At 40.1% G+C, this 22,441-nt stretch overlaps 1 protein-coding gene across 1 annotated transcript in view; it reads left to right on the forward strand.

Annotated features, from left to right (window-relative positions):
• Positions 1-22,441, forward strand: part of PITPNC1 (phosphatidylinositol transfer protein cytoplasmic 1) — a 133,373-nt gene that overhangs the window by 107,023 nt on the left and 3,909 nt on the right. Inside the window, exons 7-9 of the mRNA XM_035720651.2 lie at positions 8,186-8,341; positions 11,832-11,895; positions 21,876-21,994. Of these exons, the coding sequence (XP_035576544.2) occupies positions 8,186-8,341; positions 11,832-11,895; positions 21,876-21,994 (339 nt within the window). The remainder of the gene's footprint in view (positions 1-8,185; positions 8,342-11,831; positions 11,896-21,875; positions 21,995-22,441) is intronic.

The following is a 22,441-nucleotide window of genomic DNA, read 5'->3' on the forward strand; positions in this document are numbered from 1 at the left end:
CTCTCTCGGTCCTCACAGGTATCAACAGTGGTCACCCTCCCGGCTGGAGACCACAGACTATTAAATTATTCTGTAGTTTGCACTCAAAATTTCCATTCTCGTGGTCCCTCTTCAAGAGAGTTTTAAGTTTCTCTGACACCGAATTATAACTGAGAAGGGCTCAGGACATACACAAAAACACCTCCTCACCGCATCCTCCTTTTTCCCTGCCTTTCTATATGTCAGTTGCACTTTATGAGTCAAGCTCCTTTAAGAGAGTCACTTTGCAGAGAAATAGCACAAATCGCTCAGTGTTTGTGGTACATGCTAGTGCCAAGAGCAAATGCTTTAAAAATAGCACTTTAGGTATTAACTGCTAACAAAGCAAGAATTGGCTGCTTGTGGCTACAATTTGCATTTGGGCTTTTTTTTTTTTTTTTTTTAAGCTGATGCATAGCAGTTGACCTTTTAAGTAAAATTTTAGGTCAGTTCTCAAACACACTCTGAAAGCTTCTTAGTTTTGTTTTGTCTTATTTCAACCACTTTTTTGAGAAAGTTCAATGCCATGCAATCACCCATTTCAAGTAGAGAATTTGATGCATTTTTGTATATTCATAGATACAGGCAACCATCATCATAATCAAATTTAGAACATGTTCATCAAAAAAAAAAAAAAATAGAACATGTTCATCACCACCTCAAAAAGAAACCCTGTATGCTTTGGCTATCACTCCCCTACTTTTTTACCCTCAATCCCACTCTAGCCCTAGGAAACCACTAATCTTTTTGTCTCTGTAGATTTCCCAGTTTGAGATATTTCATATGAATGGGATCCTTTAAGATATCTTTTGTGACTAGCTTCTTTGAAAGGTCCATAATTTTGTGCATTCCTTTAGGATACAAGTTCAAGAAATCTGGGTCCAAATTCAGAGCTAAATTTTACCTGGTTGAGGGGGTCCCTGGGTGGCTGCCTTAGGCCCAAGGCATGATCTTGAAGACCTGGGATCGAGTCCAGCATCAGGCTCCCTTGCATGGAGCCTGCTTCTGCCTCTCTCTCTCTCTCTCTCTCTCTCTTAAATAAATAAATAAATAAATAAATAAATAAATAAATAAATAAATAAATAAATTTTACCTGGTTGAAATGCCATTCACTGATGGGGAATGAGAATATCTGCATCAATTTGGAGTCTTCAAGACTCCAAGAATGCAGGAAAAAATCTGATAAGTGTTGTTAGTTCATCTCTATTTTAGACTGAGTACTATAGTTATGTAATGTAACAATTCCTAGCCAATTACTGCTTAGCCTTATTTCATTTAACATTTATCAAAAACTTCTAATTTCAATTAACAGGGCAAGCCCCTGTTGGATTTAGTCCTTTGTGGTTCAAATTGAAAGCATAATTAATCACGGAGATTTTCTATCTCAGTGAACGTTGACTAATAATATTGCCTCTGAGATGCCAGCTGAGCTCCAGCCAGGCCAAGACCTCCTGGAGGCTTCTCCTTGCACCTCCTGGGTGTGAGACTGATGCTAACAAACACAGGGACACAGTTTCACAAGGGCTGCATTAATGAAGAAGTTCCCTAGCTTCACCTTTGTTCTGTTTTGTCCAAGTGTAAGATGGATGAAGCCTGGAGGTGGGTCACTGGCTCTAGGCAGGGAAGCTTTCCAAAGAAAATGTGCCTGCATGGAAGGGGTGGCCAGTGTAGGAGCCAAGGGCAGGTTGCTCCAAATGTGCCACTTCGGCATTTGATTATTTTAAATAAGTTACTTAAGAATGGGATAACCGGATGATGGACATTAAGGAGGGCACGTGATGTAATGAACACTGGGTATTATATAAGACTGATGAATCACTGAACCCTACTTCTGAAACTAATAATACATTACATTTTAATTGAATTTAAATAAAAAAATTTATTGGGGAACAAAAAGTTACTTAAGAGACTGGCTGTGCAAGTAGGACACTGGGGCACTAGTCAATAGAGCATGAGACTCTTAATCTAAAGGTTGTGAGTTCGAGCCCCTCATTGAGTATAGAGATTACTTTAAAAAATTAAATCTTGAAAGCAAAACAAAAAAGCCCCTGAGAGCTCTCAGACTCCTCTGTTCCCCTGAAAGCTAGAAATAAATCTCCCTTGTGAAATGTACCCTCCCTGTATCAGGAAGTAGAAAGACATCCTTATCACTAGAGATGGGAAATTCAGGGCACAGAATGCAGGTATAAACATCCTTGGTTACATTTTTACTAGTTTACTACGCCAATCCAAATTCCGTTTAGAATGCCTTCCGAACAGAAGCTCCAAAGTTAAGTTTTCTTTGTCCTGTCAATTCCTCAAAGATTTATTGTCTGTCTAGAAAGTATGAAAATGGCCTACCGTGGTAATTCTTCAGGTCTCAATTTCATTATTGGCCCTCTGTAAGTGCATAATAAAACTGGGCGTTTTTTTTCTCCTGTTCGATTAGCAAATCTGTCTCATGTAGATGTAATACTTTGTCCAGCTGGAAGACCTTGAAAGGTAGAGGAAGAATGTTTCCTTCCCTTAGCAGTTTGGTCTGTCTGGCCTGGGAGACAGCCCTGGCACCAGCTCACCTCCCTCCATACAGATGGGTTTTAACTAACTACATGGGTCCAATTTGCCATCTGCCAAGCCTGGGGAGTACCAACAGGTTCTGGAGCCAGAGTTCTCATTGTGGATGAATTTAGAAGCCCCCAGCCAGAGGAACTTGCAGCCTGACATGTTCGCAGCCGGCCAGACAGCTGCTGGGCTCTGGGAGCTGTACATGGAGCATTCTGGAGGCAAGAGCATTGCTTTCAGAGAGCTTCCCCATCACCCAGTGGATCCACCTGCAACCAGGGTGAGGTTCAGGGCTCCATGACCCAGTGAGTGAGCAAACTATGGAAGAATTAGTCACAGAGGACTCTGTAAAATTTGCCTTGTGAAAATTATGACCAACTGTTATGGGTTGAATTGTGTCCCCCAAAAAAGATATGTTGAAGTCCTAACCCCCAGGACCTGAGAGTGTAACCTTATTTGGAAATAATGTCTTTGCAGAAGCACTCAAGTTAAAATGAGGTTGAGCGGGCCCTAATCCTATGTGATTGTGTCCTTATAAAAAAGCCAAAGTGGGGATCCCTGGGTGGCGCAGCGGTTTGGTGCCTGCCTTTGCCCCAGGGCGTGATCCTGGAGACCCGGGATCGAATCCCACATCGGGCTCCCGGTGCATGGAGCCTGCTTCTCCCTCTGCCTGTGTCTCTGCCTCTCTCTCTCTCTGTATCTGTCATAAATAAATAAAATATTAAAAAAAAAAAAAAAGCCAAAGTGTGGGCAAGTGTGGAATTCACAATATTGGAGATGAAGGTGGATGGAGGTTTACAAACTTCATTTGAAAATAGAGAAATGAAAGTTTAAAACCTAAAAACAATCCAAGTCTTTTATAAAGAATGAAGTAAATCGTATTACAAAGTTTGACTCAGGACCAAAATAGTACAGAAGCTGTAGAAACACAAACCAGAAATTTTAAAAATTTAAAAGATCAGATAAAAGGTCTACTGATGTGTGAACGGGGCAATTTAGATATTTATGTTCACAAACTCAAGTGAGAAAAATGAGTGTTGAAGAAAATGATTTCAAGTGGAATGGATACTGGATATGGGGGGGGGGGGGGGTCGAATATGACCAGGGAGAAAGGTTTGTAGTGACCAGTATATTTCAGATAAGAACCATTGGCTTGATTTTTTTTTTTCATCTTCTCATAAAGGCATTCAGCTGGATGTTCATCTGTGGTCTTGACTTTTGATTAAAGGAGTCCTCTGGTAAATCCTCTCCCTTACCTCACTCCCTCTCTTTGAAAGTGTATCCCTAATTATAGGCTATGTATAAGATTTACTAGATGAAATCAGCAGCTGTAGATAGGACACCAGACTTGCAGAAAATCAACCCACTGTTGCCATAAAAAGCCCAATTGTTAATTGCTTCTTTGGCATCTGAGTATAACAAAAACACCCTTTGCTGTTTAATATTAAAAGTAAATACAGTAGAGGGGCAGCCCAGGTGGCTCAGCAGTTTAGCGCTGAGGCCCAGGGTGTGATCCTGGAGACCTGGGATCGAGTCCTGCGTTGGGCTCCCTGCATGGAGCCTGCTTCTCCCTCTGCCTCTGTCTCTGCTTCTCTCTGTGTGTGTCTCTCATGAATAAATAAATAAAATCTTTAAAAAATAAAAAATAAAAGTAAATACAGTAGAAAGAATATTGGCCTAGAATTAGGGGAGCCTGGGATTCTAGTCCCCTCCCTGTTACCTGGTGCTTCTGCAGTGTGATCAGGAACCACACATAGATTTTAGCCTCTACATAGTTTGCCGTGCAGACGTTACCTTTATGGTCTTACTCAAAGCTGATGTTTGCTGTGAGGCCCCGTCATTCTTAACTGTTTTGGAAATGGGACCCACCAGTGTTCCATGTTTAATATTGCAGAGTCTTGTCTTATTTCTTGGGAAGCTTGAACCTGGAATGTATACGAATATTCTGGAATCGGTACCATTTCAAACTCAGTAGTGGTCAGTCCAAGAAACAAGCTGTGGCTAGTCTGTGAATCAGGATGGGGTGCGGCCAGATGGCCCTGTGGCCTCTCTCACACCCCTTGCACAGGGCCCGAGAGGCATGAAGGCAGCTCAGGCCACAGCCATGGCTTTTCCTTCCTTTCCCCACATCCTGTGCCTGGCCCCTTGCTCTGTTTACTGCCTCCTTTATCTCTTACACATTTGGGTTACTGGGGGTTTTGCCCTCCTGCTTTCCTCTGCCTGCTGGTTCTGGAATGTCCTTTGTTTAACTCCTTGCTCACTCAAGACCACCTCCTCTCAGGTTCTCAAGGGTTTGCCTATACATATTCTGGTCAGCCAAAGCATGGAGGCCATGTCTCTTGAGCCTCAAGATAGTTACTGTCCATGTGCTGACGATTGTACTGCTCATTTACCTTTTGTTGGAAAGTCAGTAGGGGGATCAGGAAAGAAACCAGCCCTCCCTGTTTCACTCCAGCCCCTATATTTTAACTCCCGTGAATTACTTGGCAGCTGTAAATTTCCTTCTTTGTGGCTTTCCTTTCTTTCCTTCTTTGTGGTTTATTGTATGAACTTTTGATGTGTTCTGCAAAAGAACAAAGCAGCATTCATCCTTTTCATCGATGGTGAACCCAGTTATTGCACCTGTTTTGTAATCCACGTGACACATCTATTTTGTTATCTCTTGCTAACCAACCATCCACTCCAGAATTTAGCTTAAAACAAAAACAGTGCATTACTTATCACAATTCTGCGATTTTGACTAGGCTTAGCTGGGCAGATCTTCTGTTCCTCATAGTGTATGTTTGGGCTGAAATATCAGATTTGACCTGTTCAGTCACATGCCTGCCTTCTCAGCTGGAAATGGGCAAGCACCTCTCCCCAAGGTTAGCTTGCGCTTCCTCCCAACATGGTAGTCTCAGAGCAATCAGACCAGGCTTTTTACATTGTATCCCACTTCTAGTTTCTAGCTTCCCTTGGAGACCTGAACTGACACAGTGTCTTTTCTGCCATTTGCAATTGGTCAAAGCAAGTCCTAGGTCATGCTCTGTTTAAGTGAGGGGAGACAGCCTCCATCTCTTGGTGAGAGGAACAGCGTACTGGCACGGAAATGGAAGGAACTGATGGAGGCTGTCTTTGGAGATTTTCTACCGTCATCTCCCTGGTGATACCTCTTGATTTCTTGGTCTTCTCTTTTTATTCTTTTTTTTTTTTTCTCTTTTTATTCTTAATGGCATTATAGGGTATAGGAATATGGGGTAGGCAGGAATTAGTCCCATGGCCTTAAACCATCAAATCTTTCACCAGCAACTCCAGGGTGCTTTGGAAAGGCATTAGTGTCTCTGCCCTCGGCTGCAAGATTGCACATGTTACTCAGATGCTTCTGTGACTGCCTTAGGAAGTACAGTAATAGCTAACATCAATTGAGCACTTGCTATGAGCCAGACCCTGTGCTTGTGACTTTTTCATGTATCATGTTATTAAATTAACATCATCTTTCCAGGCCTGTGCATATAATTTCAGTGGCAGTTTCTGGGTTGGTGCAGGTGCTAAAAATACAGCATGACAACATTGGTACCAAAATTCGAAAAGGCTACCCATACTCAAATTGCCAGCCCCTCCCGCTCTCACAGAGCACTTACTCCCATGGGATTCTTTTGATGCGTGCCCTTTTCCTTCTTCTCTGTCAGAATCTCTTCTGTCAGTTTCATATTCTGTTAATTATATATTTGTCCCATTCCAGTCCCTTCTACCCCCAGGTCCAGTGTCTTCTAGTGCAACCAATGCAAATGAGGGACCCTGGGAGAAGGTCAGGGAACGGAAATCATCCCAAGTCGAGCTGAGTCCATTCCCAGTGGGGGGAAGTGCTCTGTGACTACACACAGACCACACCTTCCAGGCCACACACACACAGCTGCTGCCCTCCTACACCCCTCAGGGCGAAGAAACCAGGTCAAGGGAGAGCATAATGTAATACCTGGTTCTCTACTGTGCTCACATTGTGCATTCAGTAAACGTGTGCTGAGGATAATGACTATTATAATATTACTTTATGCAGGAGTATGGGCAAGCTCAGAGCTAGTACACACCCTGAAAAATCCTACCAAGGTATCGCACAGTGTGTTTTTATATTGGATTTGTATATTTTTCATAGCTTTATTGTATATAATTTACATAACCCAAACTTCACCCACTTAAGGTGTACTGTTAAATGGTTTTTAGCTTCCTTACATAGTTGTAAGCCATCACCTTAAATCTAATTTTAGAGCATTTTCATCACCCACAAAAGAAACTGTTTCCATAGCAGTCATTCCCCTTATCACCCCATTCTGCAGCCTTTGGCCACTACTCTGCTTTTTTCTTCATAGATTTGTCTACTATGGGTATTTCATATAAATGGAATTATAGAATGTGGCCTTTGGTGACTGGCTTCTTTCATTCAGTATAGCGTTTTTGAAGTTCATCTGTGCTAGAGCATGGATCAATACTTCATTCCTTGTAATGGCTGGATAATCTTCTATTGTGTGGATGGACCACATTTTGTGTATCCGTTCATCAGCTGATGGACGTTCGGGTTGTTTCTATTTTTTTACTATTATGAATTTGAACATTTACGTGTAAGTTTCCACAGACAGGTTTCAATTCTCTTGGGTAGATATCTTGGAGTGGAATTGCTGGGCCAGATGGTCACTCTGTGTTTAACCTTTGGAGGGACTACCCAATTGTTTTTCAAAGTGGCCACACTATCTTACATTTCCATCAGCAACATGTGAGGGTTCTAATTTTTTCACATCCTTGCCAACAGTTGTAATGATGCACATAGCATTTTTTAGTCTGTCTTTCACTTAAGGATTTACCCAAATGTAGCTAAATTCCGACCCCCAGCCGTGTGTGTGTGTGTGTGTGTGTGTGTGTGTGTGTGTGTGTGAGAGAGAGAGAGAGAGAACGAGATGGGTCCAAGTAGAGTTCAGGCATTCATTCAAAAACATTTATTCAGCATCTTCTGAACTACACAGGACAGTGTTGGGAGTAGGAAGAGATGCTTGAGTCTTAAAGTCTTAAGAAGTCTTAAAAAAAAAAAGAAGAGAAAAGTCAGGCATAGTGGAGAGGTTGGCTAGAGAAAAGGAACTTCAGGAAGAACTGACGCTTGCCTAGAAGGTGAACTATCGTTTTAGCGTTTATGTTGCAAGTTCCTTTCTGACTGAGATGTATATAATTTAACCCTTTTCATTAAGTGTACGATTCAGGGGTTCTTAGTATATTCACAAAAGTTATGCAACTCCCATCACTAATTCCAGAATATTTTCATCACCCCAACAGGAACTCTTTTATCCATTAGTAGTCACTCCAACCCCTGGCAACCACTAATCTTGCTGTCTTGATGGATTTGCCTATTCTAGACATTTCCTATAAATGATGGTTAAACTTTTTTTTTTTTTTAAGATTTTATTTTTTCATGAGAGACACACACACAGAGAGGCAGAGACACAGACAGAGGGAGAAGCAGGCTCCATGCAGGGAGCCCAATGGTGGGACTCGATCCCGGATCTCCAGGATCACACCCCAGGCTGAAGGTGGCGCTAAACCACTGAGCCACTGGGGCCGCCCAATGAACTTTTAAGTTACTATTTCTTTTTATTTTTTTCAGGATCCTAAGCACTTCAAGTCAGAGAAGACAGGAAGGGGACAATTAAGGGAAGGCTGGAGAGATAGTCATCAACCCATCATGTGTTCCTATAAGCTGGTGACTGTCAAGTTCGAGGTCTGGGGGCTTCAGACCAGAGTGGAACAATTTGTACACAAGGTAAGTGAATAAATGGCAGTTCCTGGACTGCGGATAGAGTGACTATCTTTACTGGAAGCTGGAATGCATGACGCACAACACATGCCCAGCACTGAGCCAACATGACATAACTGTATCTAGAAAATGCTGTTTTTATGAAAATACATTTTATATACAAGTTTAATTTGATGCTTTACACTTCATTTCTTTTTTTTTTTTTTTTTTTTCACTTCATTTCTCATTCTGTGACTTCCACATCTATTGGATGCGTATATTCAGGAAGTTAGGTTTTCAATACTAAGTACTTCTCCCTTTGGCATCAGGCTAACCTAGCTACAGACAGAAGTACTTGTACTTTGTACTCAGTACTTGGGTTTCAGGCAGAGGCATCAAGGGCTTATATGTGTGTGTGGCCCCCCAAGATAATTCTCACTCAAAAGATCCTACAAATATAGGATATAGGCGCCTATGTGGCTCAGTCAGTTAAGCATTTGACTCCTGATTTGGTGGATGATCTCAGGGTCGTGAGATCCAGCCCCACATCAGGCTCCGTGCTGAGCATGAAGTCTGCTTAAGGTTCTCATTCTCTCTCTTTCTCTGCCCCTACCTCCCCACTGATATTGCTCCCTCTCTCTCTCTCTCTCTCTCTCTCTGTCAAAAACAAAACAAAACAAGATCCTACAAATACACCTAAGATAGAAAGAAAATGCCCCAAGAGACAAAACAACAAATCCCAATGGTCCTTTAGATGGTGCACCTCAGTATTTCTGGTCATTTAATAATTCTGTTACTAAAGAATTATTAACAACCTCTAAACACAGATTTCAATTGTATACCCACTTTAACTAAGCATGTTCATTTTATAGCAGGAACAAGACTTAGTGATGATTTAAGTTTGTTAGGGGCTTCTAGCATGACTCATCCTCATGGAAACAAATGGAAAATGCAATGTCAAACGTTACCCTTTGTAACGCCTCCTATTTTCATAAAAATAAATACTACCCAAGTTGTCTCTACATTCCAGATAGGCTGGATATCTGTTTATTTTTCCACTTAAAAACTGATAAAAAATAGCTTTCTGAAATTCTTCCAGGGGCACTGGAATTTAACAGTAATGCACTGAGCTTTGTGTTACTTAGATGGATTTGTCTACTGAGATTGGAGGCCAGTTGTCAACAAAATGTATAAATTTTGAGGTCCAAGGAATAGAATGAACTTGGGCTCGTGATAATCGCAAACCCTAGAACAGATTTGAGAGCTTTGATGTTTTCTTAAACAGAGAAGTGTATCAATCTGCTGCTGCACTCCAGAGCCCATTCTACTCAACCAGAAGTGGAAGCTGAGTGAGACACAGAGAAGTCAAGTTTTGAGGGACCACCTTAACCCCTGTTGTGTCCCAATTTATTAAGCAGGAACACACTTCCAGAGTAAATATCTTCCATCTTCAGCTCTGTCTTAGACTGTATCTTCCTTGACTTCCTGTAGCATCTACCCCCCTTATTTAATATTTTATTTATTTATTTTAGAGAGGATGTGAGAGAGAGAGCAAAGGAGGGTGGCGGGGGACAGAGGAAGAGGGAGAGTCTTAAGCAAACTCCACACTGAGCTTGAAGCCCAACTCCGGGCTTGATTCCACAACCCTAAGATCACTACCAGAGCCAAAATTAAGAGTCAGGCATTTAACTGACTGAGCCACCCAGCCACCTCACCCCTGCCCCTTATTTTTTAACCCCAAATGATCTCTTATCAAGTCACCACATAGTTCATTTGGCATATCCTCCTTTCACGAAGCCTATTTACACTGCCATGGGGCTCACTGTGTTTCTTTTCTCGCAGTTGACTTTGGCTAGTTTTGAGATTCTGTTTCTTTAAAATACCTGTAGGAATTGTGCTCTAGTAAAAGGCATTCCTATTGCCCGTTTCCAAATATAAGGAAGTGTTATCAACACCCCAAAAACACACCTGCTCTGGCACATGAGTCGCTAATGAGTATATGAGGCGAGTATTTGCATGGTTTTAAAGTACCAGTGCCTTTCTCTAAACACCTTTGTTTTTTAAGAATCTATTCACAGTTATGGGGGGAAAATGTTCGAAAGCGAGCCATTAGCACATTATTGAATTCTTGTTTCCAGCAGACAGCTGTGTTGTGCTTAATGTAATAGGGTATATTTTACTGATGCCCCAATGCTGTTCTTTTCATTTCCATGAATTTGACACAGTCAGCACTCAAGTGGTTATGGTTTCATGTTGTTTCTTATTTTCATGACATATTTCCTCCTTCCAAATCATAAAAGCTTCACTAGATATCCAGAGGCATGGAGAAATAAACACATCATTATAAATGCTTCCCTTGTTTCTGCAAATGCACCAGATTAAAATCTTTCATTTATTGAAACGTGCCTGAACCTTTCATGAGAGGTTTTTGACAATAGCCGGATTTGTTTGGCAGGAAGAAAGGAATGTTGAAGGGAGTGCGTGAGTATCTAAGAAACATAGAACCACATATTTATAGAGGACACGAAGAATACCATAAAACACACACGCACATGCACACAAACTATATAGTTATCTTTCTTAGTCTTCTAGGGCCATTATGTGTCACCATAAGAAACAATTTTATTCCTTTGTCTCTTCAGGCTTATCATTACCATTATGTTCTATTCTAATTGAGATCTCTTTATTTCATCTTTGTCAATAATAGTTGACTCGAGGCCCCTGGGTGGCTCAGTCAGTTAGCATCTGCCTTCAATTCAGGTCATGCTCCCAGGGTCCTGTGAGCAAACCCTACATAGGGCTCCCTCTCAGCTCGGAGTCTGCCTCTCCCTCTCCATCTGCCTCTCCCTCTCCAACTGCCTCTCCCCCTGCGCATACTCTCTTGTTCTTTCTCAAAGGAAAAGTTAACTCATTCATAAAAAATAAAATACAATACCAGTTGACCAAACTGCTTTTTTCCCCTTTCTACTACATGGAAGTCACACCCAAAAAGATATTTACTTATCTTATATCCCATACCTTCAATTACCAAAAGATAATAATAATAATTTGACCAATATGTGCCATACTTCATCAGAGAAGAACAGAAGTCACTTGCTACCCAGAAAAGCGTTTCTAATTTCCAACATCCATGACTTCCTAGCACCAGTGAGACACACCTTCCCACAAGTGAAAAGTTGAACCTGATTTAGATAAAGATAAGTGAAGAGAAAAATCTCAAGATGATTAGCCCAGAGATTCATTCCAGTCATTGCTGTGAGACTGCCAAGCAGTTGCCCTTCATGTGTGTACACTCCCAGTCCAACTTTCAATTAAGATGAAGAGATTAATTTCAGCAAGTCTAGGACACCATGAAAGGGCCGAGGGTGAGCGAGCCCATCATCTGTGTATGTGAGACTGTACTTGCCATTACATGGACAGAGGGATTGAGGAATTTGTAATTGCCAGGATTCCTAGAATTGGGAACAATCTATTTTCCAGGTAGTTTTAATCAAACATGGTTCTTCTGCTTTTTTAGGTGGTCCGAGATATTCTGCTGATTGGACATAGACAGGCTTTTGCATGGGTTGATGAGTGGTATGGTAAGTCACCCTCCCCAAAATAACTTACAGAACAACTTCATAACATGTTGATTTGGGCGTCAGTCCATCTGGCTTCAGATGCTACCTAGAAAGACAACAACAAAGGCAGGACTATTGCCCCCTAAAGTGGAAATAGCACAGTCTATGGAACATAATGAGGAAGAATGTAATGATAGAAGCTTGGTCTGAAATAACCATGATACAGCTGACCCTTGAACAACACGAGTTTAAACTGTGTGAATCCACTAATATGCAGATTTTTTTCAGTAAGTACAGTACTATAAATGTGTTTTCTCTTCCTTATGATTTTCTTAATAAAATTTTCTTTTCTCTAGCTCACTTTATTGTAAGAATATAGACTTGATTACATATAACACAAAATAGATGTTAATCCACTGCTTATGTTATCAGTAAAGGCTTCTGGTCAACAGTAGGCTATTAAGTTTTGGGGAAGTCAAAAGCTATATGTGGATTTTCAATTTGGTGGGGGAGAGGGTATAAGTTAGCGCCCCTAATGCTCTTATTGTTCAAAGGTCAACTGTACTTCTTATTTATTAGTCATAATAAATAGGACCTCAGTATGTTTGATGCTGGCATACTGATAACACAGAGCTCCATGATTCTCTGTTGGAGGGGTTTGAAACCCATCCTAATTTATCCCAAACTTTGATTCAAGATCAAAACTATCTGAAGCATCATATCAAGTAAAAGCAGTCCTTTGATTCAAAGAACACTTGAAACACTCCCTCACCAAAAAACATAAGGATTCTGCAAGAATTCAAAGGCAGAGACACCGGTACCCCTTCATCCTGAGACTACTGTGACTTTTTTTTCTTTTCTTTTCTTTTCTTTTCTTTTCTTTTCTTTTCTTTTCTTTTCTTTTCTTTCCTTTTCTTTCTTTCTTTTCTTTCTTTCTTTCTTTCTTTCTTTCTTCTTTCTTTCTTTCTCTCTCTTTCTCTTTCTCTTTCTCTCTTTTCCTTTTTTCATGATTTGGGAAGAGCTAAACAAATTCTGCACGTGTCCAATAAATGAAAACCAGGTTTGCTTCATCCCATGATGGATGGACCACCCTTTCCAGATCCTCAGCACTGTCATTTGGTCCACATGAATCTTCCTTATGCCCAGAATCAGTCATCAGAGGCTAGTGTCCTTGACTATAAATAGAAACGAACACACCCAGTTGGTGACTTGGGTTAGATCTGATTGTCTAATAAAATGCCCTCCTCCTTGGCCTCTTCCTAAGTCACATTGAATTTGTTCTGAGAGTAACCTAGATTACATTTTGGTGCTTTTCTGTCATTGTTCCACGAATCCCTCCCTCTTCTTAGCTGAAGGTTATCAAATTTAAAGTGAAAAGCTACATTGGACTGAATGGGTAAACACAACGATGCTGTTAGCTATTTCTGAGCCACATGTAAAAGACATGGTTCTGGAAGTTTGGGTTTTTTTGTTTTTAATTTTTCCCAAAATTAAATTAAAATTTAATTTTCATCTGTGTCTTCTGAAGAGCAAGTGCATCCTCCTGGGTTTGTCTGAAGGCAGACCTCTGGAAGAGCTTTCTTTTGAAAGATTGTCATTTGCTCTTTCTTACCACACACTCCCGGGATTCTGTTCACATGCAGCAGGTACACTAGCTTGCCACATTTTCATGACATCTCACCAAGACCTATTTCTGATTGGCTTTCTGAGGCTGGTAGAGGGAGAGACTGCTGTGATGACTTCCCCTGATTATGAAACAAATTTTTCTCTGTTTGTTTGTTTGTTTGTTTTCCAGGGGATCTTTCCTCAGATTCTTAGAGAGGGAGCAAAGATGCAAAAAAGCCTTAAGAACTGGTCTCTCCCAACTTGAGCTCCTCAAAGCTCACGGTGTCCTTGCCACCAACACTAAGGGAATATCAAAAGGATATTCAAAGAATAATTGGCAAATAAATGGGGGACCTAAAGGGCCAACAATCTACCACTTTGAAGACCAAGAGACAGGCCACTTTGATAGATTTCTCTCTAATGCCAGAGAGGACTTGCCAGAAAAGGCAGCATCAGAAACAGTAGCTGGGTTCCTGATTAAGAGGACCAAATACCTGAAGACTGTTGATCAGAAAAGGTTTGAGCATAGCATAGGCAGGATATAGGGGAAAAAAAGATGTGGGTGGGCATCTAATAAGTGAATGGCTGGGGTACAAAAAATGGAGGCCGACTCTTTTCTTTCATGCCAGGGCATGAAACCTTAGAGACTTTTAGTCCAAAAAAAAATTCGTCAGACCATGAGAGAGGCCCAAAGCGAGACTAATGAATGCATCAGAGGAAAATAGAGGCCTCCAGTCCTGGAGAGCTCTCAGAGGAGAACACCTACCTATTTACTCAGGATGAGTTAGGTAGACACATTAACTCAAGGAGTCTATTGACAAAAAGCCTTTCTGTATGTGAGTGCAAAAAAACTGTGTGGTTTACTGGATATAGATCATGGGGGAGCCAAGTACTCCCCAGAGAAGGTCTCCACCCCCTGAGTACACAATCTTAGCTCCCACCAAAATAAGCAGCCTTTTCACAGAGTAAGGGGGGCCAAGGGGGAGGGGTGTCTAAGAACCATGCCATCAATTTCATGTAAATTACTGGCATCCTTGTCCCTAACTGAGCTGCTTGCCAGGAAAACAGTGGCTCCTTCCTTACACAGAGGCAGACACTCAGTCAATCAAATGAATGGAAATAGCCCTGCCCACAGACTGCCTTCTGAGCCCCTTGCTCAAGGTAATGCTTGGGACTGTGGGCCTTGCAGGGGGAAAAGGTTTGTCACTGTCCGCCTTCAATTTTGGCTACCTGAAGTTGCTTATTTTTCTTTAGTCTCTATGGGCTCAGTGAGGCTCTCATTAGAAAACACAGAAAAGGTCCAAAGTTTAAAAAAAAAAAAACGACAAAAACCTTTGCCTATAGTTTACAGCGCTTGTGCAAAGTGAGGTCCCCGGCCAGCAACATCAGCTCCCACCTTGGGGACTTGTTAGAAATTCAAATTCTCAGGCTCCACTCCAAACCTACAAAATCAGATACTCTGGGGGGTCTAGCCCAACAATCTGTGTTTTAACAAGCCCTGCAGACGATTCTGATGCTGGCTAAAGTTTAAGAATGGCTTTAAATCAGATTAGACTGTAAGGACAGTTTAATTACTTCGGTCCAAACAGATTAACATAGAGAGTGGGAGATGTCTTCTGGGCCAACTGGAAAGCTCTGATGCCTTGTGAGAATTAGAAAGACATCCCTCTGGGCAGATTCAGCAGGTGCTCTCAGTTTAGGGCTGAATTCTAGTCCCATTGACCTCCTGGCTCTGTGTTTGTACCTTATAGAAACTATACCCCATAGGCTGTGGCACTCCTTGGATGTCTTTCTCCCTAATTAAGCTAACCACCTCCAGTGTTTAATTAAGAAGGTGGGGGGTGGGGGGGAAGGATATTGTAGATGGTGGTTGATCTTCGCTTACCCAAGGATTAATTTGTATCATTTCTTAGTTTGAGCATATGGCTGTCACATAACTAATTCCGTAAACAAATTTTATTCTGCTCATGTTCCTTGTAAAGTATAACCATGTCCATTGTTGGAGGAGTGGAGGGTTTTTTTCAAAGCCTTGATTGGTCTTTATCCATGAGCCTTAGGTCTCTCCTGCATGACTGGAACACTAATCAGAGAAGAAACAACACATTTCAGAAGATGGGGTAATAGGGGGGTGGATAAAAATAGGCAGCCCAGCTTCACAAAAGCATAGTTTTGTTTCACAAATCTGACAGTATTTTGAGAGAGGAACAAAGAGAATTGCCAGAGGGAGGCTGTGATTGAGTGGAACCTCATGAATGTCGTTGAAATCCAGACCCTTCCAAAAAAGAATAGAGGGGTAGTTCTGGTTTATATAGATGAAAGTCCCTCATAAAAGTGACTTAAAATTATTCTGGAGTCTCTAGAGCTGGCCTCATAATGAATGAAGCAAGCTCAAGGTGGGGAAAGAAGCCTACTTAGAGACCAGCATTAGCTGGTTGAATTCACCAAGTCAGCATTTTCCAAAGGTCTCCAGATTCCTGAAACGCGAATAGCTTAGCTTCTCATAAGATTTTCAAAAGAAATCTGTGACTCTCCTCTACCTCCCCAAATTAAGAACAATGAAGAAAAATCATAACTTTACATTGCAATTCTAGATCTTATTGGTCGGGATTACACGGAAAGAGTACTCACCAAGATTTGAGGATTGGCTACTTTCACTACAAAAAGTGGAGCCACCCCCAGCACTTTAGTGCTGCCTTTAACCCAGGTTGTGATCCTGAAGACCCAGGCTCAAGTCCCACATCAGATTCCCTGCATGGAGCCTGTTTCTCCCTCTGCCTGTGTCTCTGCCTCTCTCTCTCTCTCTCTCTCTCTCTCTCTCTCTGTCTTTCATGAATAAATAAAATCTTAAAAAAAAAAAAGTGGAGCCACCCCTAAGCTATTTATAACAAGCATGTATTGAATTCATAATAATTGTAAAGAGGTTTAAAAAAAAAAAAAAGGCGAATCTTAAAGGATGACTTCCATTTTTGTTAGAACCAAAGTATCAAATCTCATTCATGGTTACTGGAGCTTACCCCCACCCCAAACCCAACCACTTGTTCAAGACTTCCATTTTGACTTAGTGTAAGAAAAAAATTACTTATTTTAGGCAGAGGATACTAGAAGTGAAGAGAAAATGTTTGTAGAAAGAAATAAACAGGTGGCATTGGACAGGTCATTGAATTAAAGTATATAACTCTTTTTTTTAAGTTTTATCTGCTGCAACTATGAAAACTCTTGCTTGTAAACATTGTGTTCCATGGCATCTATAGTTTCTCTGTATGTTCTACTGACTCCTGTCCTTTCAAATATATGCTCTTGCCTCCACAAACTGTGAAGTCAACCTGCCTTCTTTAAAAACTGAAGTGATTGAAAGAAAACTGCCACCATAAGCAAAGTTGCAAGACTTGAGGACAAGATCTTTGTAACATAGGTAGCCAACAGAGAACTAATGTCTATAATGTATACAGAGATCCTATAAATTAAAAAATCCAGCAACTCAATGGAAAAAAACGTAAAGAACGTGAATAGGTAAACCATAGAAGAAACATAAATGGCCAATAACCTTGGTACTAGTCACATGAAATACAATGAAAACAATATATGACATTTGTTTATCTGATAGCAAAAAATTTAAGATAATGATAATATCCAGTTTGGGATAAGGTGGAGTACAAATAAACAGTTTCTATAAAAATGCTAAGTACAAATAATCTATGATCCAGCAATTCCACTTATAGAAATTTATTCTTACGGAATAGACAGGTACTCATGAATATAGGTGCAAAGCTATTCAGTGTATTGTTATTTATAAAAGCTAGAAATTAGTCTCAGTATAAATGTTTATTAACAGGAATATGATCAAATAAATTATGATAAACACATACTGTGACTATTATTTTCAATAGTTAAAAAGAATAAGGTAGTTCTAGGGGCGCCCAGCCGGCTCCCATCAGAAAAGCATGTAGCTCTTGATCTCAGGGTCGTGAATTCAAGTGCTGTGTTGGGTGTAGAGATTACTTAAATAAACTTAAAAAAATTTTTTTAACTTAAAAAATAAAAAGGACAATATGTGTAGTATATATGGTATGGTATACTACAGTATGATTCCATAAATGTAAAAATAGATGAGATTATATCTGTGTGCAGTAATATACATGTGAATTCATAGAAAAAAATCTGGCAGTCTGAACCTCAAACGCTTAACTCAGTGGTTACATCCAGAAAGAACAAGATTAGTTGGGAGAGGGTAAGAGGAATTAAACTCTTTTCTCAATATAAATCAGCACTATTTGAATTATTTCTCTGGAACATAATTCATGCATCACTTGATTGATTCAATAAATAATCACTGAAACCCTTTTATTATTTTTTTTAAAAAGCAGAAAATGGGGATGCCTGGGTGGCTCAGCAGTTGACCATCTGCCTCTAACTCAGGGCGTGATCCCAGAGTCCTGGGATCGAGTCCCACATCGGGCTCCCTGCATGGAGCCTGCTTCTCCCTCTGTCTGTGTCTCTGCCTCTCTCTCTGTCTCTCATGAATAAATAAATTATTTTAAAAAAATAAAATAAAAATAAAAAGCAGAAAATGATTGAAGCAGACCAAGACTCACAGAGTAGAGGTATATTTTGTTCTTAAATGAAAGTCTTTATGGGATCCCTGGGTGGCACAGCGGTTTGGCGCCTGCCTTTGGCCCGGGGCGCGATCCTGGAGACCCGGGATCAAATCCCACATCGGGCTCCTGATGCATGGAGCCTGCTTCTCCCTCTGCCTATGTCTCTGCCTCTCTCTCTCTCTCTCTCTCTCTATAAGAAGAAAGAAAGAAAGAAAGAAAGAAAGAAAGAAAGAAAGAAAGAAAGAAAGAAAGAAAGAAAGAAAGAAAGAAAGAAAGTCTTTAGTTCATGGTTGAGGAAACCAAAGCAGATGCCTCAATTAACAAATCCCCTGGTGTCCAGAGCTTCTTTGACAAAGCCGGTTTCACAGTAGAGGTGGAGGTTCGGACCTCAGCCGAGTCATCTGGCAGAGGCAGTTCTACGCAGGCCACATTCAGTGTGACCTTCACTTGGCTGGAACAGGAGAAATAGGATCAGCTCTCCCCTCATCTGAAGGAGAGTAAGAAAGAGAAGGAAAGAAATCAGCTCATAAGAGGGCAAAGAAAAGAAATCTGTACCACTGAAGTGTAACGAAGAAGATATTCATACCCCCAGGATACTTCCCAGTGCTGATCATGTCAGATATAGTCCTAGATCTATAGATACAGATAGTCTCCAGCAACCTAGAGTCAAAGATACTATGATGTACCTTTCTTGCCAGCAGAAATATCATACTTACAGTGTTCTCTTAAATCAGAGAATTAGCCCAGTGTTACTTGTTTAAAAGCTTTTATTTGAGAAACCTTCTTTAAAAAAAAAAAAGTAAATTATGATCTTTCAAATCTATATACTAAGGGGTGATTATTAGTTTATTTGCAAAATAATGGACATGAGTTTCCTTTAAGAGTTTCTTTGATACACCTAAGTAGTTGTTCGCTGGAAGCAAAGAGGTCTGAATCTAAACTGTTAGAAGTCATTGTCTGGTCATTGAAAATCAATCCATAATGAAGATGAATCATCTCTGAAAGTATAATCTGTCATTGGACAGTGCAATTGAATTTACTAAAAAAATTGATTCCTGTATAGATTTTGAGGTAATATACTTTGCAAAAGCAGGACATAATGTGTTTTACCTGATAACCTAAACAGAAATATTTTCATTTGATTAGGCTTTCCATGAATTACTAAGAAATATTGAAAATATTTACATCATTTCCATAAGCATGTACGATACGTGGGGAGAACTCAGGATTCGGACCAACTTATTTTCCTTTCTCAGTAAGGGACCCAATTACTACCATCTTTTTAAGAACCACTTTACTAGAAATGTTCATTTTGATATATTCTATTTTTGAATTTTTTTTTATTTTAGTTGCAATTTTCTGAAACTTTGTTTCATAACTCATTTTAACAACAACAACAAAAAAGATCATGCTTCTGGAATGAGCAGAAATTGTAGAAAACTATTTTCTCCTTACCAATTCCAAACTGATGGTATTTGACCCCAAATAATAGATTTTAAATAATGTCATTTTTTCATTCTTTCATAAGTACAGCATATTTGATGTAGAAAATACAAACAAAAGGAAGAAAATGAAAATGATCTATAATTCCAATTCCTCAAAACAATTAAGATTTTGAAGTGTATCCTTTTAGTTTTTTTAACATGTATATAATCATCAAAGATGATTTCATACAATGCATACAGTTGTTTTACCTCCTATTTTTAACAATATACCAAAGAACATTTCTCTATAGTGTTAATAAATATTCTTCTACATAATTTTTAATGGTAGCATAGTACTGTCAGTCCCCTGGGTTCTTTCCCATTTTGCACTGTTATGAACAAGGCAGTAATGAATATCTTTGTTGTTAAATCCTTCTTCACATCTACAAAATTGAGACATCTTTGAAAGCACACGGTCACACACTTTAAGCCCTTCTCTTAACATTGAGCTAATTAAAAATAAAGAACGTTTTCTGTTGGGATTCACTAGAACAAAGAAACTAAATGCTTTGTTTTTGTTTTCCAAATTACTGTCATGCCAGTTGGGGAAAGGGTGTGGAGGGGGAGAAAGTGTCTAATGAACATTATGTATAGAGGAATTTCTCTGAATCCTAAACTTCTGGCTTAAAAATGAGCTCAGTACTCATTCCAGGTGTATTTGTGTTTAAGAAATTTTGATAACCAGCCACTGGAATTAAAGTGATTGCATTGAATGAATATGCTCTTATTGTTAACTATGATACATTTGTTCTAATTACAAAGCAGCATGTGTTTGTTGCTTTCTAGTTACCTGGATGAAAAGCATGCTCTTTGCTTGGCCACACTGCTGCTTAGCATCCTTGATACTTACATTGCTTATGGACAACATTTTTGATCTACGGTTTTGGGGGTGGGATGTTGGGGGATTAGCAGCTAAATAAAATAGCCCGGGTCTGGATTTAGAGCCGCCCTCCACATCTTGGCCCCAGACCACACTGAACTGAATCATAAAGTTCTGGCACATGTGCCCTGTGGAAATGAAGAGAATCTCACATGACATATATGGATTGATATAAAAAGACACCAAACCACATGATGCAGGAAATACTTAAGGAGAAATTTCCAGCTGTGACTACCGGCTCTAAATCCCCACCAAGCTAATTCGTGATCAGGGTGGTCGAATAACCAATTATTCAAGCATACTTTCGTTGTAGAGAGGCATGAAGTTAAATTCTGCCTTGAGAACAACAAAGGAATGCCTGTCTGGGAAAGTTGCTGATAGAATGTTGTATAATAACCAAAGAGCGGGTGGGGAGTGGAGGATAACACAGCAGACGTATTTAAAGTGAGAATAATTGTTATTTTAATGCATTTTGAATACTGAAGATAGATGGGTTCTTTAAGTTTTTTATCAGTTGGATTTAGACAGGGTTTCCCAACCTTGGCACCATTGACCTTTTAGACTGGATACTTCCCTGTTGAGAAGGGGAAGGTGCTGTGCATTTGGGTAGGTTATTCTGTGGCCTAGCTGGCCTCTACCTACTAGATGCCAGTAGCACCCCCACCCCAGTTGTGACAACCAAAAACTGTCACAAAAGTGTCCCCCATTGGGAACCACTGGATTAAGAGATCATTATCCTAAAATGCTGAAAAACTACAGATTCAGGCCCAAAATCATAATGTCATGTGCCATTTTATTTATAGATCAGTGTGGGTGGAAGTAGTGCCAGCCATCTCCAAGCTGTTAGACTAGACTTGAAGTTTGATATAGACCCGCACTCTCTGACACCATGAATTCTGTGCAGAAATACATCTCTGTGGGAGCATTGCAACCAAGTATCCCTTGTACCAGTAAACATCATTTATCTGCCTTCTATGTCATGTCTCCTGTACTAGCAATGAAAGTGTCCTTTCTATTGTCGAATGCATTGATTTAAAGAATCTCCAAATCTATTTGAAAGGTATATGGGAGGTAAGTATTAAAACAAACAAACCTGACCCTGTCCCCAAAGGGATCTTCTAAGAATGCTTTAGGAGATCTCAGGCTATGGCAGTGCCCACGTGCTAATACTTTCTACCCATCTAGCTGACTTTACAAGATTCACCCCCTAAATAATTTCCACTCTTCTCTGTTCTAAGACTATTTCCACTTAACTTCCTTGCACTCACTCCCCCTTTGGCTGGTCTAGCTAACTTTATGACGTACTCTTCATAAAGTTAGTGAATTCCCTGCTTTTTAAACCTCTCTTTGGCTTCTGCTACCATCTTTCCCTAAAGTCTCCCCGTTGAAAGTCTGCATTTAATAACAGTAGTTGCCAACGTCTTGACCTTTTTTCAGATATGACAATGGATGATGTTCGGGAATACGAGAAAAACATGCATGAACAAACCAACATAAAAGTTTGCAATCAGCATTCCTCTACTGTGGATGACATAGAGAGCCATGCCCAAACAAGTGTATGTAGAATTTTTAAAACATGTTGACCACCCTTTACTGAATGTACACATAAACTGATCTTTGAAATACTGCAAACATTCAGTTCTCAGCTTTCCACAAAAAGCATGTCTCGTCACCCAGAGACTATTGGTGTAGAACCTGAGCTAGGTCTAAACTGGACAGTGTCATCTCTCCTTTCTAGATTTTTCCATTCTTAAAAAAGCCGCTGGATTTGGGGGTTGTTCCTCACTCATAAAAACCCAAGAACATGGAGAGTGGAAACATTTGTGGCTGGTGAATGGCCTATACCATGAAAGAAGAGAAGGGTCAAAACAAGTGTCATATGAAAACTAGAATATCATGACAGTAACTTTTAAAAATATAGTTAACACTCAAGTTATTCCTTCAAGGGACAGCTTGTGTCTCATCTGGTGTTTTAGATTTCTTTACATTTGCTTTGAAATGCT

Source organism: Canis lupus, chromosome 9, assembly GCF_003254725.2.
Source record: "Canis lupus dingo isolate Sandy chromosome 9, ASM325472v2, whole genome shotgun sequence".
In the NCBI taxonomy this organism is placed as follows: domain Eukaryota; kingdom Metazoa; phylum Chordata; class Mammalia; order Carnivora; family Canidae; genus Canis; species Canis lupus.